At 40.3% G+C, this 15,206-nt stretch overlaps 1 protein-coding gene across 1 annotated transcript in view; it reads left to right on the top strand.

Moving 5' to 3' along the window:
• Positions 1-7,146, top strand: part of OTOA (otoancorin) — a 31,717-nt gene extending 24,571 nt beyond the window's left edge. Inside the window, exons 23-28 of the mRNA XM_059861511.1 lie at positions 1,211-1,366; positions 2,763-2,905; positions 3,297-3,433; positions 4,377-4,474; positions 6,346-6,542; positions 7,110-7,146. Of these exons, the coding sequence (XP_059717494.1) occupies positions 1,211-1,366; positions 2,763-2,905; positions 3,297-3,433; positions 4,377-4,474; positions 6,346-6,542; positions 7,110-7,146 (768 nt within the window). The remainder of the gene's footprint in view (positions 1-1,210; positions 1,367-2,762; positions 2,906-3,296; positions 3,434-4,376; positions 4,475-6,345; positions 6,543-7,109) is intronic.
• The last annotated feature ends 8,060 nt before the right edge of the window (positions 7,147-15,206 follow it).

A 15,206-nucleotide genomic window follows, 5' to 3' on the forward strand; every position in this document is an offset into this window, starting at 1 on the left:
CTATCTGATGGTGCAAACACTATTTTGTAGGCATCTGCAGAGATGCTCTTCAGCAAGTCCCTATTAGCTTTGTCCTTTCTAACTTTTTGAACAAAACTTAAATTGTAGCTATGTCAAAAACGGAGTAAATATTTTTCTGACTCAGGTGGTAGCCCAGCCCTGGGCTTTTAGTTTTAATTTTCTAGGTGGAGTTAGCAGCATGATGTTATACTAGAAACCTGTCATATATTCACTGACACAAAGCAGAGTTGCTGAAGTACATGAGAGCTTTAAAGTGAACATTTTTTAAAATGCGTGCCTGGCTTGTTCAAGTCACTTCCTCCAGCCAAAACCCAGTGTCTTTTTCTGTAAAGGCAATTGGCCACATCCAGGGAGATACTGACCACTGTCTATAGTCTTCTACCATTGTCAAGAAAGTGTAATTGACAGTTCTGGCCTCTGAAAATTCAGCTCTTGATGGACTTTTATTATTCTTTACTCAGGCAGAACTTTTCCTTATACCAAAATTTCCTTCAGGCTGCTCAGTGACAGCTTTTCAATCACTGTAACTTTATCACAAATAAAGCTAAAAGCAGGGGAAGTTGTCAGTTTAAATACATTGGTGCTGGTTTAGAAGAGCCCCTGCTTATTTCTTTGGGTTTTTTAGAAAGCTTTACAAATTTAACTGTATCTGTACAAACACTTTAAATTCTTTTTTTTTGTTTTAACATTGTATGAACACAATCTAGAAATCAGGACTTTAGGAACTGGTTGTCTGTATGACTTGATTCTCTACTTTGTCTTTCCTTGTCAGTGACTGAGCCAGGGTGATTGGTCACAAAAGGAACTTAAAATCAGTCCCCTGGGTGATTGCAGCTGGGAAGAAGCCTGGGTAGTGCAGGTGCTGCTTTCTTGGCAGTATAACAGTGTGGATCTAGGCACAGATTCCCATTTTTATTGTTCTTAGTGGTTTTGCTCCTACAGCCACACTTCCAGCAATTCCTATTCTGACTCATCAATGAGTCCAAGCTGTAAAAAGTGCAGTATTTTTAGATGAACTAATCGTTATTGGTATAGAACCTCAAAAACCTTCACAATACCTAAGCTCTGCCTTTTGTATGCAAAAAGGAATATTCAGGTTTTAGGGCTTTTGAACCAAGGGATTTGAGAATGGTGTATATAGAGGAAGAGTCATAATGACCTAACAGATATTATTGACTGTCATCTAAAGGTTTGGGGGTTGCTGCCAGACTGGAGGAGTTACCAAATCATCTCCCTGGGCCGCATTGCTCTGGCACTCACTGCACAGGAAATCACAGAGCTGGACCTGAGCTCCATCGACACCGTCTCTGCTCTTAGTCAGCAACCAGGGTGGACTCTTACCCAGGTGAGTGAGTGAGGTACTGAATGTACTCCTGGTGAAAGGCTCTGGATACATGCCCTTTGGGACTCAAGCCCTGGAATTGCCTAGAAAATAGATCCAGAGACCCACACTACTCCTGCTGCTTTTCTGCAGCTGTGAAAGTGGCCACATAGGTCAGCCCTGGTGTCTGCTGGCTGGGGCTTCCTTGGGGAGGTGGGCAAGACAGCATCAATCACTGTTAATTGGAGTGGGGATGAGTGTGTTCTTTAGCACTTGTCCACTAAGCAGTGGAAGGAGGTGAGCAGCTCCTCTCACACTGTCCCTGGAATAGACACTACTGCTAGGAGTACTAGTCCTTCCTAAGCACAATCACAGAATAGGTACTGTGCCCCAACCCCAGCATCCATTGCCCTAGAAGGCCTTTATTAGCACATAGACTCCTCTCATGTTCCTTTCCTTGAACAACTTCTAGTTAGATCAATGAGACTTTCATAATAAGAGTTAAAACCTTTTATTTATATATGCAATTGGCAGCATATTTCTGACTTTGTGGCCCATCAGGGCTCTGTGGCTGCACAGAGGCTGGCATGGTGGCAGTTCTGGAAGAATATCAGAAATCTGTTTGATAGATTCATGTTCTGAAGGGCACCATAAGAAGGAGGCACTTAGGAGGATTTTATACAAACCCAGTTTGCTTTTGAGGTTTCCTGCTGTCAGTAAGCATAGTAAGTTAAAAGAGATTCATCCTGCTGAATTTCAGTTGTCTTAAAACTTTGGCAGCTAGTTAAGCTAGTTATTTGAAGCTCAGCATTGTGGATAGATTAGGAAATCTTGGAAGATGATTGTTTCTTTCACTGGCTTTGGAGGATACCTTGGTGACATGCTTGAGATGGGCTCAGTTTTTAAAGGATTAGTTTAAAATGAGCACCATCCGAAAGTACTTTGGCTTGCAAAGGCACTTTGGTACCAATATCCCATTCATATCTGAAAATTAATCCTTGACACAGGTCACCACTCATGTATGGCCCTCAAATAAGACAAGTCATCCTGAGTATTAAAAATAATAAAATTACATATTGATTCCCTTAGGTATTTAATGTTTTCTTGTAGCAATTTAACTGACTCTGTGAGGCAATCCAGCATCATTTCTTGTGGTAAAGGCTTTCCCTGTGACCTGGCAGAAGAAGTACTGAGTGTTTTCACACCGTTTGCATTTAGCAAGTGGTAGGGTAACAGTGCCCTGGTTTAGTGTCACATGTAGGTGGTGACAGTGCTCCTCCTGAAGGCCATGACCATACACTGGGGAGACTCAGGATATATATTTGTGCTCCATAGCTTCTGGTAAGATTTTAATCATCTAGTAACAAATCTTTCAATTCTATTTACACTGTTCATGCATACTATCTTACTGCTTTTGTAGGCAAGAGCTATTTTACAAGGTTTTCTAGACGACTCTGGCCAGACCATCAGCACATTAAAAAGTTTTGATTTAGTTGGATTAGGAGCTGTTCTCTGTGCTTTGAACTCCACAGAAATCACATCCATAAGGACTGCTGAATTCAGGTACTGCATTTTATATCTAATGAAATATTTATTAGTAACTCTATTGATAAAATTTATTGTGCCATTTTTGTTCCATTAAGATTTGCAGAGCCTAAAGGACACCATTTTATATTTTAAATGCTTTTAGAAAAGCAGAAAGCATGCAGCAGTTGTTTAAGACATGTTCTTTTATAGTTTTCCTCTGCCATTTATGTCCCACCATTTAAGTATTGCATCAAGAAGTACAGGGTTTTGCTTAAAACCTGAAATATTTGTATGCAATTTGTGCACATATATTTTAAATTGAAAATGGGCTTTACAGTCTTCTTACAGCAGGCTTAAGTATATTCCAGGCCCATTCAGTACTCCATGTAAATGCAGATTGTAATGATGACCTTGTTGCCTTTTGCAGTGCTGCAATTGCAAGAATTGGCCTGTTGTTTTGTAGCACCCCTGTTCTGAGGCAGTTTAAGATGATGACAGAATCTGTGTTTGGTGCTGCTACCAGCTGGAATGGCTCTGTTTTACAGGAAATTGGTACTATAGCAGGTAACAAAGCTACAGCTCCAGATGGTGATGGTTGTGAAGCATTGCTATTAAGAGATGAGTTCACCTAGCTGGGGATTTTTGGAGACTGGCAAAAGACATTTCTTCCAGAGGGGAGTCACCTGCAGGGACAGATTCTAGCAATTTCAGAAGCACTAAGGAAAAGTCGTGGGGTTCTCTGTAAGGTTCTGAATATCTGCTCAAACTGACCTTGGGAAGCACAGCCTGAAGTTACTCGGGTCCTGTAAACTGGAAAGGGTAAATCAAGGAGGGCAAAACCTATCAGGATTCCAGACCCAGTGATTCTTTGTGAACCAGGCTGTAATGGGAGGAGCTGAGCTCTGGCTGCCCAGGAATCCTGCCTGGAAAGAATGGGCTGCCCAGGGAAGAGCACAAGGGCAGGACTGGCCTGGGGTGGTACTTCTCCAGAGTGCTCTTGCAGCCTCTGAGACCTCCTGAGCCACTGCTCACTCCCAGTTTTGTTCCTGGATTTGTTTCCCTGTTATCATTTAACTGCACATTGAACCTCATAATTTTTAGCATCCCCAATGCCTGTGGCAATGATTCCCCACCGTAACCACCTAAGTGCTGAAGAAGTCAGTGCCATTGCATGATTATGCTCCCTAACCATAGATCAGAAGAGACTGTGAATGAGCATTCCCTGATAACATTGCTTATGATTTTATGGGCTTTTATAATTTACTTTTCCAAGATAAAGTAATTCAGGTAGAGTACTTTCCATGTCAATGGCTAAGGTCAGAGGATTTGTAATGCTGAAATATAATGAAAGATACAAAACAGAACCAGTATCTCTCTATATAACACCCTCGAATAAACCATTTATTATATATATTTTTATAAGTGCTTAAAGTTTATATTACCTTAAAAATAAATGTAATAAAAATAACATTAATTGAGTTTTGTTTCTATTATGTGGGTTTTTTAGGTGGTTTGAATGAGGATGAATTAAAAGCTTTTGATAAAAGCTTGATGCCATATTTCCAGCCATCAGCAGTAAGACATATACCTCCTGAAATTTTCCAAGTAAGAGCTTGATTACTGAAGAAGTTAGTAAATTTCTGTTGTTTTTACTCTGGTATAAATAAACTGCAGCACTGATTTATAGGTTTTGGGTTTTGGAAAAAATTTTCTATGGTCTGTAAAGTGAGAGACTATGAAGGATCTGGAACACTGGAACATTAACTTTCAGCTGTATCATCTGTATTTGTGATTCCCATGAAATATGCTAGACAAGCTTTATTCATCCTTCAGAATGCATCCCAAAGAAATAGCAAGTATCACAAAACAGGGAATGGACACTGTATCTTCCAGTATTTGATTCAGATCTGAATTTTTGTCTCTTGTTTATTAACATTTGCAAGGATGCTGTAATAGCTACAGAGTTCTCTGCTGACTGTGCAAGAGCTGTTTTATTAACCTAAAATCTGGCACCATTCTCCCAAGTTAGCTCTGAAAAACAGATTGTGCAGGCAGATACAGATCAGAAAGGAATTACACATCTAATTACAGCAGTCCTGAATGTGGACCAGAAATTAGAACAGGGATCCAGAGATCATTGCCCCTGACTTTCTTTGACTTAGTGACAAGATTAATACTCTGCCTGGGCTGGTCTCTTTCAGATGCTCAGGCAAGCAATGTACTTATGGACAGTTGAGCTAAACAGAGAGTTAACTGTGTCAGCTCCCATAAAAACCTCCTTGAGCACTAACTGTGCACAGTACCACTGACAGTTCAGATAAGCCTAAAATGTCATTACAGAAACTATTTCTTTGCAAAACAGCTCTATCTCATCTTGTAGAATTTCTAACAAACAACATTTTTTTTAGTAAGAGTAGTAATGATACTACAAAAAGTGATTAACAAAAAGCAGGGTACCTCTTTGGAAGAGTTTTCTGTATTTGAAAGATTCAAAGAAGACTTTGGTTTTACACAGGTTTTTTATGGCCTCATTTTGCAGCTGTATAAATTATTCAGATTTTGATTTATGAAAAATTACATTGTATTATGGACTTCAAGTGAGTTAAGAAGATGTTCAGTTCAAAATGTCTGAACCTGTAGGCATTTCCATGAGTTTGCTGAGTTTAAATCAGCACACCATTTGGTAGACAATGAAAAATGGGCAAGGGTTTGCTCCATCATCTGACCTACTTGCAAGGAGAATTTTGTCTTTCCAAAGCAGAACCTGGGTGCAGAATTGTTGCAAGAAAAAAGGCTTGTTGTGTAGGAGGGTTAAAATGCTTGTGACTGCAGAATGTTAACTAGAATTAAAGCAAACCAGCCTGCTCAATAATGCAGGCTTTACAAACTGCTTAATTGTTATATGATATAGTATAATTACTGTAAGATTATGATTGCCATGTTTAATTTTTAAATTTAATATGAACAAACTGGGGAGATTTTCAATCTAAAAGAGAAAATTGAATAATAAGATTAAAGCATGGGGTCTTTTCATCTCATTGCTCTACTGCTAACTATAATCAAAGGTCAAATGTAAGTTCAAGTGAGGTTGCTTGGGAGCAGAAATAAGAGGAAATAAATGAAAACACAAAAGGTTGCACAATACCATCAGTCTTTGAACAAATCAGAAAAGAAATGGCTGGAAAATTAAACTCCAACAATATATTGAAGAAGTGTACAATACAGTGCTGGCATAGAAAGCTTCTCAAGCTGTCAGCTTCCAGCATCAAAGAGAAAGGTGACAGATAGATGAGTGGTCAGGGAAGTAAATGAATACAGAGGATTCTTTTAAGCTCTGTTGAGCTCTTTTATAGCAACACAGTGTTGAAGGCTAATGTCCCTCATTCCAAATGCAAGGCAGTGCTGACTTCTGATTCCTTACCTGCCTTCTATAATTGACAGCCTAAGCCAATTTTTCTGTCTTTTGTTCCTCTCAGGCATTGTCCCCAGAGCAAATAGCAAACCTGGGCCCTGAGAACGCCGCCATGGTGACAGGATGGCAGCGGGAGCACCTGGATGCAGCACAGCTCCAGAGCCTGGGGCTGGCTCTGGATGGAGCCAGGAGCAGCAGCCCAGGGACACAGAGCACGGCAGGATCTCCCCAGGAGGGACAAAGCCCAGCTCCCAGCGGTGAGTGGAGTCCTGCCTGCTCCTGCCTAGGGGAGGGACACACACCAGTGGGGTGTGAGGTCTCACAGCATGCACCAGGGTCAGGCCTCTATTCTGAGGGTGAGTTACAGTGAATTTACTAATCAACTTCTACAGTCGTGCCTCAAATCACATGCCTGACCCAGACAAACAGCCAGGAGGATGCTGGATTTACCCACAGCAAGAGGTAATGGAGGAAGACTGTCAGATGGCATTAGCAGCTGTCTAGTAGCACTACGCTGTGCTAAGCACTAGCTTGTGTAAAAGGTTGTCTGAAACAGTGAGCTTTTCCCTCTCCTTCTTTCCCATATTCTTTGCCTAAATGTAAGGCAAGGGTCTCCATCTCTGGACCTTCAGGTCAGAACCTTTATGTGCAGCAGAATGTTGTTTGCAGAGCTGCAAGTGGGAAAGAAGGTAGTACTGGGGTGGGTTAGCATCTTTATCCAGATTGTAGGGCCATTGAATTTTTCCTGCTATTCCCATCCTATTTGGAAATAAAGCCTATTAGTACCTATACTTCAGTAGTTTAATCTTTTACTTCTTCATATTTCAGTTTATACTGGGCAATGTCAATGGATGTGTTACAGTGAGAGAGTCTGCACATAATCAAGACAATGTGAGAATTTTTCCCTATCAGACAGCAAATATTGTTGTTTCCAGTGACACCAGCAAGACATAAGCTGTTGGAGGAGAGAGAGGGAAGCTGAAGTGCTGAAATAGAAGTAAGGGCAACTAAATTGCTATGATGCCCTTGCTGGAATTAGAGCAGACCTTCCCAGAAGCACCTGGGAAGTGCTCTTAGCCCAGCTTCCTCTCACATATGACCTGTTCCTTCTGGAGGTCTGCCAAAGGGAGGAGTTTTCCGGGTAAAGATCACCTGAGTTGTTGAGCTTCTTGTCCATTGTTCCTGTCTCCCTATGAAATGCTTCTCTTCGGAGCTGTGTATGTTAAACTGGAAATGACATCTCTGGAGAGCTGAATGTAACGAGGATTTAATTGCTGCAATTTGCTGCACCTCTTTGGGGTGGTGTAGATAAGACTTCTAGGCCTGAGCTGTAGCATGACACTAAGAAATAAAACCTTCTGCTTTCCAGGTGCTCCTTGTTTGAGTGGCTTTGGCATCTGGCTGTGTGCTGTGTTTACACTGCACCTGCCTTTCTGAACCCTCAAGGATTGAGCTTGAGGTAAGTTATATTTTCATTTAGAGGTAACTTTATAGCAGAAGCACAGATCACCTGTAACAGGGAAGAAGGCCTGTGGGATCCTCTTCCTGCTTTGAACACAAAGATAACAATTCTTGAATAATTTTTCAGTATTACAAAGGTGTCTTGTACCTTGGTTAGACTATCTCTGAATCTAATCAAAGGGAAAACATTTTATCTTATCTTTATTGTAAAGTCAAACATAACAAAGGTATATTTAAAACTCCATATAACACCAATCAATTATTGCATTGTTATTTGGAACATGTTCTTGGTTTTACTTTGTGTTTTGCCCGTTCCAGGCTATTTATAAGATTTTATTCCACAGACAATTCTATTTAGTAGAGTATTGCCATTAACTTTCACTGGATTTTAACATTTTGACAGGCTAATATTTAATAAGAGCACTGGTGGGCTTGAAGTTTAGATTCCAGCTAAGCAAAGTAAATGCTTAAATGTTCTACTTAGTCTTTAAGATTGCAAAGCAAGGCCTGTCAAAAGATTTAATGTTTTTCTTTGCTTTGATTTTCAGTGTCCTGGAGCTTACAACAGAGATGCTAGAGATAAAAGAGTGTCAGCTCAGCTTGAACAGTAGAATCAAGAGGCTCTGAGAATTCTGAGTGCAGAGTGGTTAAATTCTTACAAGCAAGACCCTCATCTGCCATCATTATGAGAACTGTCTCCTTTCCATAGCTTTACCATTAACAAGTAACACAATATCCCTGCAAATACTTCGAGTTTAAAAACTGGAAATGCCTTATGTGTCTCATGAGAAAATCACTGAAAAATAGGATTGTGTGTTAGGTAGGAACTTGAATTATAGGGGGGAGAGGTGGCAGGGGACTGTTATTTGGAGGCTGATGTCTGATACCCAGTGCTTTTTATAAGGGCTAATTTGGTCACACTCTTGTGTTCTTTTGTTGGGTTTTCTTTTACTTCAAGTGTACATTCCCTGGAGAGGGGCTATCCTTCTGTGTGGTGTAGTAGAAGCTGCACTAAAAGTTACTGCTGTTGCAATAAAAAAGCTTCATCTTGGAGCTGCTGCTTTAAATCCTGCTCAGACAAGAAGTGATAACAGGCTCTTAGAATTTAAGCACCTCTACAAAATGTAGTTTCCCCATGACTGTTTGTATTCAATACAGAACTGTTGACACTGGGGGCATTGGCAATACTATGAGTATTTCATGTGACAAAATGCACCATGGAAACCTGGTTATGTTCATCAAGAGACAGTCCTTTCCCTCCAGGTGGGGTTGAAGTGAGGATAGTAAGGGGAAACTGTTCACTGGGCCTATGCACTACTAGGACTGTCAATCCAGTATTTTCCATAAGACCTAGAAAAAGGAATTTCTCATAATTATAAACCATAGATATTTTCCTGTGTTTTATCAGCATATGATTTAAGTGTCTAATATTAGCTTCTCATGCCTCAATATTTCTCAGTAATTAGCTTCTCAATATTTTAAACAATGGGAGAAAAAAAGTGTATTAAAAATCCTCTTCATGTGAACATACATTTTGATGTTGTTCAACATGATTCTAGACCATGAACTATTGGCACAGTTTTCCATTTTGCCATTGCAAAAGTCTTATGTTTTCTAGACTAAAAAAGGCAATGCATGGACTGAAAAGTTTAGCTTTTTCTTTCAGGGCTGTACTGTAGCAAATGTCCTTCAAACTGTAATTTGTATTTCTTTATGGCAAACATTACATCTGGCTTCTCAGCCCTGAAAGTAGAATTGAACTTTTTCTCAGGTGGGTAAGCAATAGGAGTGTGAGGGAGGGAGAGCTGGAGGGAAGAGCCCAGCTGCTGCTGGGGCAAGGTGCATGTGAGCTCTTGCTGCAGTTGGGAGTAACAGTTCCACCACAGTCCCATATATTCTGTAATGTTAGCAGGGGCTAGCTTGATTCTCAGAGCTTTGTTACTGGCAAAGCAGGCAGTGAGAGCCATTTCTCACCCCCTCCTTTCCCTCTTCCCCCTTCAGCAATCTGCTGCTTTGGGAACTGCCTCTGCCTATAACTAACCCTGGCAAGTGTGACATGATGTTATAGATAATACTACATGCTTTAGTTCTGCATTTTATTAGCAAAGAATTATGATTGCTGCAAACTGCCTGGCACTTTTTTCTCTAATCCTCACGGTAAGATTCTAGCTTCTCCAGCTGTGTTTGCTTTTCTGCGTGTGAACAAGAGATTGAGACATATATTTAAATAGAAAGAAGTTTGTTTTATTAATCCCAGCAAATACATGCAAATGTCCACTAAAACCAAGTGGATCAAATGCATTTTAAAGATTTATGTGTGTTTTCACATTAGAAAGTTCTGCCTCACACAGATGTGAAAGTGCTAAAAGGTTTTTTGATTTCTAGAAATTGCCTGACTTGAATTGTGTGTGCACTTCCGAAGATGCAGGAGAGTGTTTTCATGTCAAGAAGACAGTCAGCATTTCCAGTTCAGCTGCTTGGGTCAGATACGTGACTTAGCTCTACCAAGCCCTTCAAAAGTCTGTATGAGTTGAAAGTGATCTTCTTCTGTCAATATACCTGGGAGTGATTCTGTTTGCAATTATGTGAGTCACGGTTTAGCTTTTAATTGGAGCAGGAGTGAGTTCTTTGTTTGGTGCCATCTGTGCTATAATTTCTTTCAAGCACAAGTGCTTTTAAATAGCTCAACTGCTTGATTATTTATATATTTTATTAAATTAATAATTACATTAAGAACTTTGGCATTGCACTTACGTTTGGTCAAGGGCTTATCTAGTTCTTACGAGAGTTGTGTAGGAGGGGTAAATGTGGAGCACTGACTTAATGTTGTACTGATTTCACTGTGAGATTGCAAATGCCGTTTGGGTCATGAGCATTTTGGATGGCAAGAATTGTAGAAAAGCAATTTTACTCCTGCCAGTGTCCCTCTTGTAAAGGTCACTGATGGAAAAGCCCATTCTACAAAATCTGTGATTCATTAGACACTTCCATCAAAACTGTTGAAACTGAATTTCTATGGGAAGAATAGATGGAAAAGGGAGAAAGGCATAGAGAGCACAAGTATGCACGGTATGTAATCTGTGTGTGTGACCTGCCATCCATTCACAATCCTGCACGCTGCCAGAGGAAACTGAAACATGTACACTTTACTTCCATGGAACAAACCCCAGAACCCCTCAGTGCAGGCATCTGTCCCCTCTGCAGATGTGCATTGCATACAACATGCACGTGATCACTTACACTGGAATGCATTCATGGGAAACGTGTCTCACAGTCCCTCTCTTTTTGCATGATCAGGATTTTGGGGAAGAATATACTACAGAGAAATGTGGTATAAAGATTTGATTCTTAAAGAAATGTTGCTCTTTGTAGATGTGGGTAACATTTATTTAAACCAAGCTTAATTTCTCCTACATTCTTTTTAGTTCTCTTTTTAGATCTTTGAGGAAAAAAATACCGATTTGTGCATAAATCTGCTGTTGAATATAGACCATGATAATAATTGTATCTGCTTATTGTGAGAACTGCAGCACTCCTCTCCACTTGTGACCCTTCTGATGGTTGCTGGGCAGTGCCACACATCATGTGGGGTGCACATACAACCTCCAGCTGCTGACAGTCACAACTCTGGTGTAGGCCTGGCTCCTCTGAGTGCTTTGAGCCCTGTGACAGGTGACCCTGCCCAGCAGAATGTGAGAGGAGGCATTTCATTCCTGTGACTGAATGTAGGATCCTTCAGGAGTTAACAAATGGGAAGAAATACTGTTGTTGGTTTATTATTTCAGTGCCTGATATCTTTATGTTCAGAATTGTATTTAGAAAAGAGAAAAGGGCTACTGATTCTGGATCAGCAGGAGAGAAAATATGAAAATATCTCTGTGACCTGGTACTGAGGTAAATGGTGCATCTGCTGTATCTCTAAATCTCCGAAAGGAAGAAAACAACTACCCATCCACAATATCTGAAGAGTGCCCCTGTTAAAGCTGGCATTCTGGCTGTTGTCAGGTTTTGTACAGTGCATGGAATGTTTGACTTCCAGTGATCTCAATCTGTCACATTAGAGCTAACCAACTCCTTAGTGTGAGGCTCTAAAGATACTGTTTGAAAAAAAAAACAAAAAAGGCATCCTTCCTTAATTTTAAGAAGCCCTTTATGCCTCTGTATAATCTGTTCAAATATTCCAGAGGCAATTACATACTTCATTATGGCAGATTTAGCTTCTCACTTCACTGCTGTGCCTAGGGATCATCACCCCCTCATTTACTTTCCAGTAACACAAATTGCAGCCCCATCATATTAGGCTGGGACCTTGTCAGAGTCCCACTGGCTGCCCCCAACTTGGAGCAGATGTGAGACATTGCTCAAGGTATGCCAGCCAAACACACCTGGGGCTGAGGGAGAGGCCTGACTCACTCCAGTGACGCCCAGAAAGAAGCAAGGAATCAGCAGTCAGCTGGAATGTGTCACTTGAGCAGGTCCCTGGCCATAGTGCACCGTTGTATTCTGGCTCCTGCTGTGTTGTTATAGATATCACACACTGCTTCCCAGTGGGCACTGCCAATTTCCCCATGGCAGTCGAGGAACAGCCAGCAAACAGCAGTACCTCGTTCCCCTGTCATACTCTGTTCTCTTTAGAAGTAAATATCAAATTTCAAATAATCTCTTCCTTTTTTTTTTCTTTTCTCTAAAAAGGTTGATATTCCAGGCTGGTACACAACTTTAAGCAATGGTGTCTATTTATTTCAGTGAAAATATTTACATGCTTTTGATAAGTTTGTGAGGTTTTTTGGTGTGTGTGTTTTAGGTTGTTTTATGGTTTTTTTTTAAACAAGATCTCTATGCATGGGATGAGGAGAGCTAAGAACCTTATAGCCCTGATTAGTGAAATATTCTCATCCATGCCGTATGATGTGGGACAGCCTTAGGGACTGTTTACTCCAGTGCTGTTGGAAGGGAGGGATCTGACTTCCTTTTCCAGTAAGGCAGGAGGGAAACTGGATAGAAAAGACAGGTCTGCAAAGAATAAACAAAAACTCCACTGTAAGTTAAATTTCTTTTATTGGTACCCCAGAACATTTGGAATTGGTCCTCAGAAAGAGTATTTTCTGTGTTATACACAATACTGTTGGAAAGTGCAGATAAATAACAAACTTGTCAAAAAGCAAAACAGACCTGTGTGCTATCCAGGTATCCATAATTTCATATTTTAGTTAAGACTGTGATCCATTATCAGGCCATCTTTCCATATCTTTCTACCTAGTCCTTACACAGAAGTTATGAGAGTGCCTCAAAGACCCCACTGGACCTTGGCTGGCATCAGGACATGTAGGAGTTTTGCACCATAGGATATTTTTATCAAAGTTCACATCTGGTTCTTTATTTGTACCCAAAAATAGCCACAAAATGTATTACATTTTTTTCTGCAATGAGTAGAAAGCAGCCAATGTCCATCTGCCCCTTTCTGTTCAGCATCAGTCTGCTTTTTCAATCCGGATTAATGAGAGGATTTTCTTGCCCTGATGATGCAGGAACCCAGGCATGTTCAGAGCTCAGAGTCCAAGTGACTGAACATTGAAGTATTAACTGGAAGATTACCCTTACAAATACTTAACATCTCAATATCTATAAATTTCTCTTTGAGGGACAAAGAGAAAAGGAGAGAAGACGAAAGTAAATTTCTGTAGGAGAAATATGAAAAAGTGGAAAATGCTAATCTGTCACAGATACAACAGGGGAATATTTTCTGGTACTGCTTTCCTTGATAATTTTTTAACCATTGTATATGGAAGTGAACTGTATTGATTGATCAAAGAATAGCCATTGCTGTAGTTAAAATCACATTGGTTTGATGCACAAGCTGAAACTGCCCTAGGTCATGTTTAATTGGGGCCTGACATGTTTCAACATTTAATCAGATGTCAGAAAACAACTTAGATCACAAACAAGTTCTGAATATGAACTGCATGAACTGAGCAGGAGTTGAGAGAATGGATGTCAGCTCTCTGCCTTTAATGTATCTATTAAATAGATTCCAGATATGCATCTGTCAATGTTTTTATTAGCTACTTTTATTTCAGTATTCAGCCTTTCAGAATTGTTGAGATCTCACATATTAGCTGCTCACATTTCAATCAAGCCTATGTCAAACAGGCTGGTCCAGCCAGTGCTCTGTGTCCAGACCTCTCATGTGTCTGCAGTGATGGAAGTGCCTCAGCACTGCAGCTGCTGATGTTGTAGTTACGAATTTGCACTTTCTCCCCTCCTGTTGCAGTCGGTACCACAGATTTGGGGAGTTCTGCCAAATGCTGTCCTCTTCAGTACAAATTCTCCCAGTACTATATTTGGGTTTTTAACACGTATCCTCAAGTAGACAACTCACTGGTGGTTATGGCAAACATTATTTGATGCCAAAATTATTCAGTATCTGTTTAAAATAATTATTCTGTTAGAGTTCAGATCTATAAAACTTTTCAAATGCAACATCCAACCTTTTCTCTTAGGACATAGTAAAAGACACTAGGGAGCTTGTCAAGGAGTTGTACTGCTGTACTTGTAAACACAGTATTGTAAGAGGGCAGGCTTTGATTTCTAATCTCTGAAAATAAGTAAATTTGGTTTTGTCACACAGTGGGTACTTACTAAAAAAGATAAACGCCATAGCATGTACTAATCAGTTTTCCCTTCTCGGGATTATGTAAACTCTCTAAAGATTTCAATGTTTGTGCCACATTTTAAACAGGAGAATTAAAATATTGTAGTTAGGATCCTTTTCTTAAATTTCAAATAGTCCATAACCTTCTGCTGTGGGAACTTTTCAGTGTATAATTCTGTAACAGTAAAGTCCTTACACTATTTCCTCAAACAGGCTGTGAAACAATGTAAACCAAGAGATTTTAAAGAAATGAGCTACCCAGCCAAGCACCACTGTTTACCTGGAACAAGCTGTTACCCGATTTCTACAGCCACTGGAAATCCTATTCCTGGGCAGCTATTCCTAATTTTCTTTGTTGTTTTGTGGATTGTTGGGTTTTTTTACAGAGAACATTGGAGAGTTATTAAGAGAAGATGCCTCTTTTGAACTGCCCACTGAACTTTGCTGGTCATGTCCTGTTTTAGGGATCAAGGACTCTGAAGAGGCAGTGTGCTGCCTCTCAAGGCATGATTATTGAAGAAATAATTGCCTTTTTTTTTTTTCTTGGATGTTTACACAGAATCACGGAATTGTTAGTGTTGGAAGGGACATCTGGAGATCACCCAGTCCAACCTTCCTGCCAAGGCAGGGTCACCTGGAGCAGTGACACAGGAGTGTGTCCAGGAGGGTTTGGAATGTCTCCAAGGAGGGAGAATCCCTGACTGCCCAGTCCTGTCCCAGTGTTCTGTGGCCCTCAACATAAAAAAAATTCTTCCTTGTGTTGAGGTGAAACTTCTTGTGTTTCAGTTAATGGCCATTGTTCCTTGTCTTGT

This window comes from Haemorhous mexicanus, chromosome 17 (genome assembly GCF_027477595.1).
Source record: "Haemorhous mexicanus isolate bHaeMex1 chromosome 17, bHaeMex1.pri, whole genome shotgun sequence".
Classification (NCBI taxonomy): domain Eukaryota; kingdom Metazoa; phylum Chordata; class Aves; order Passeriformes; family Fringillidae; genus Haemorhous; species Haemorhous mexicanus.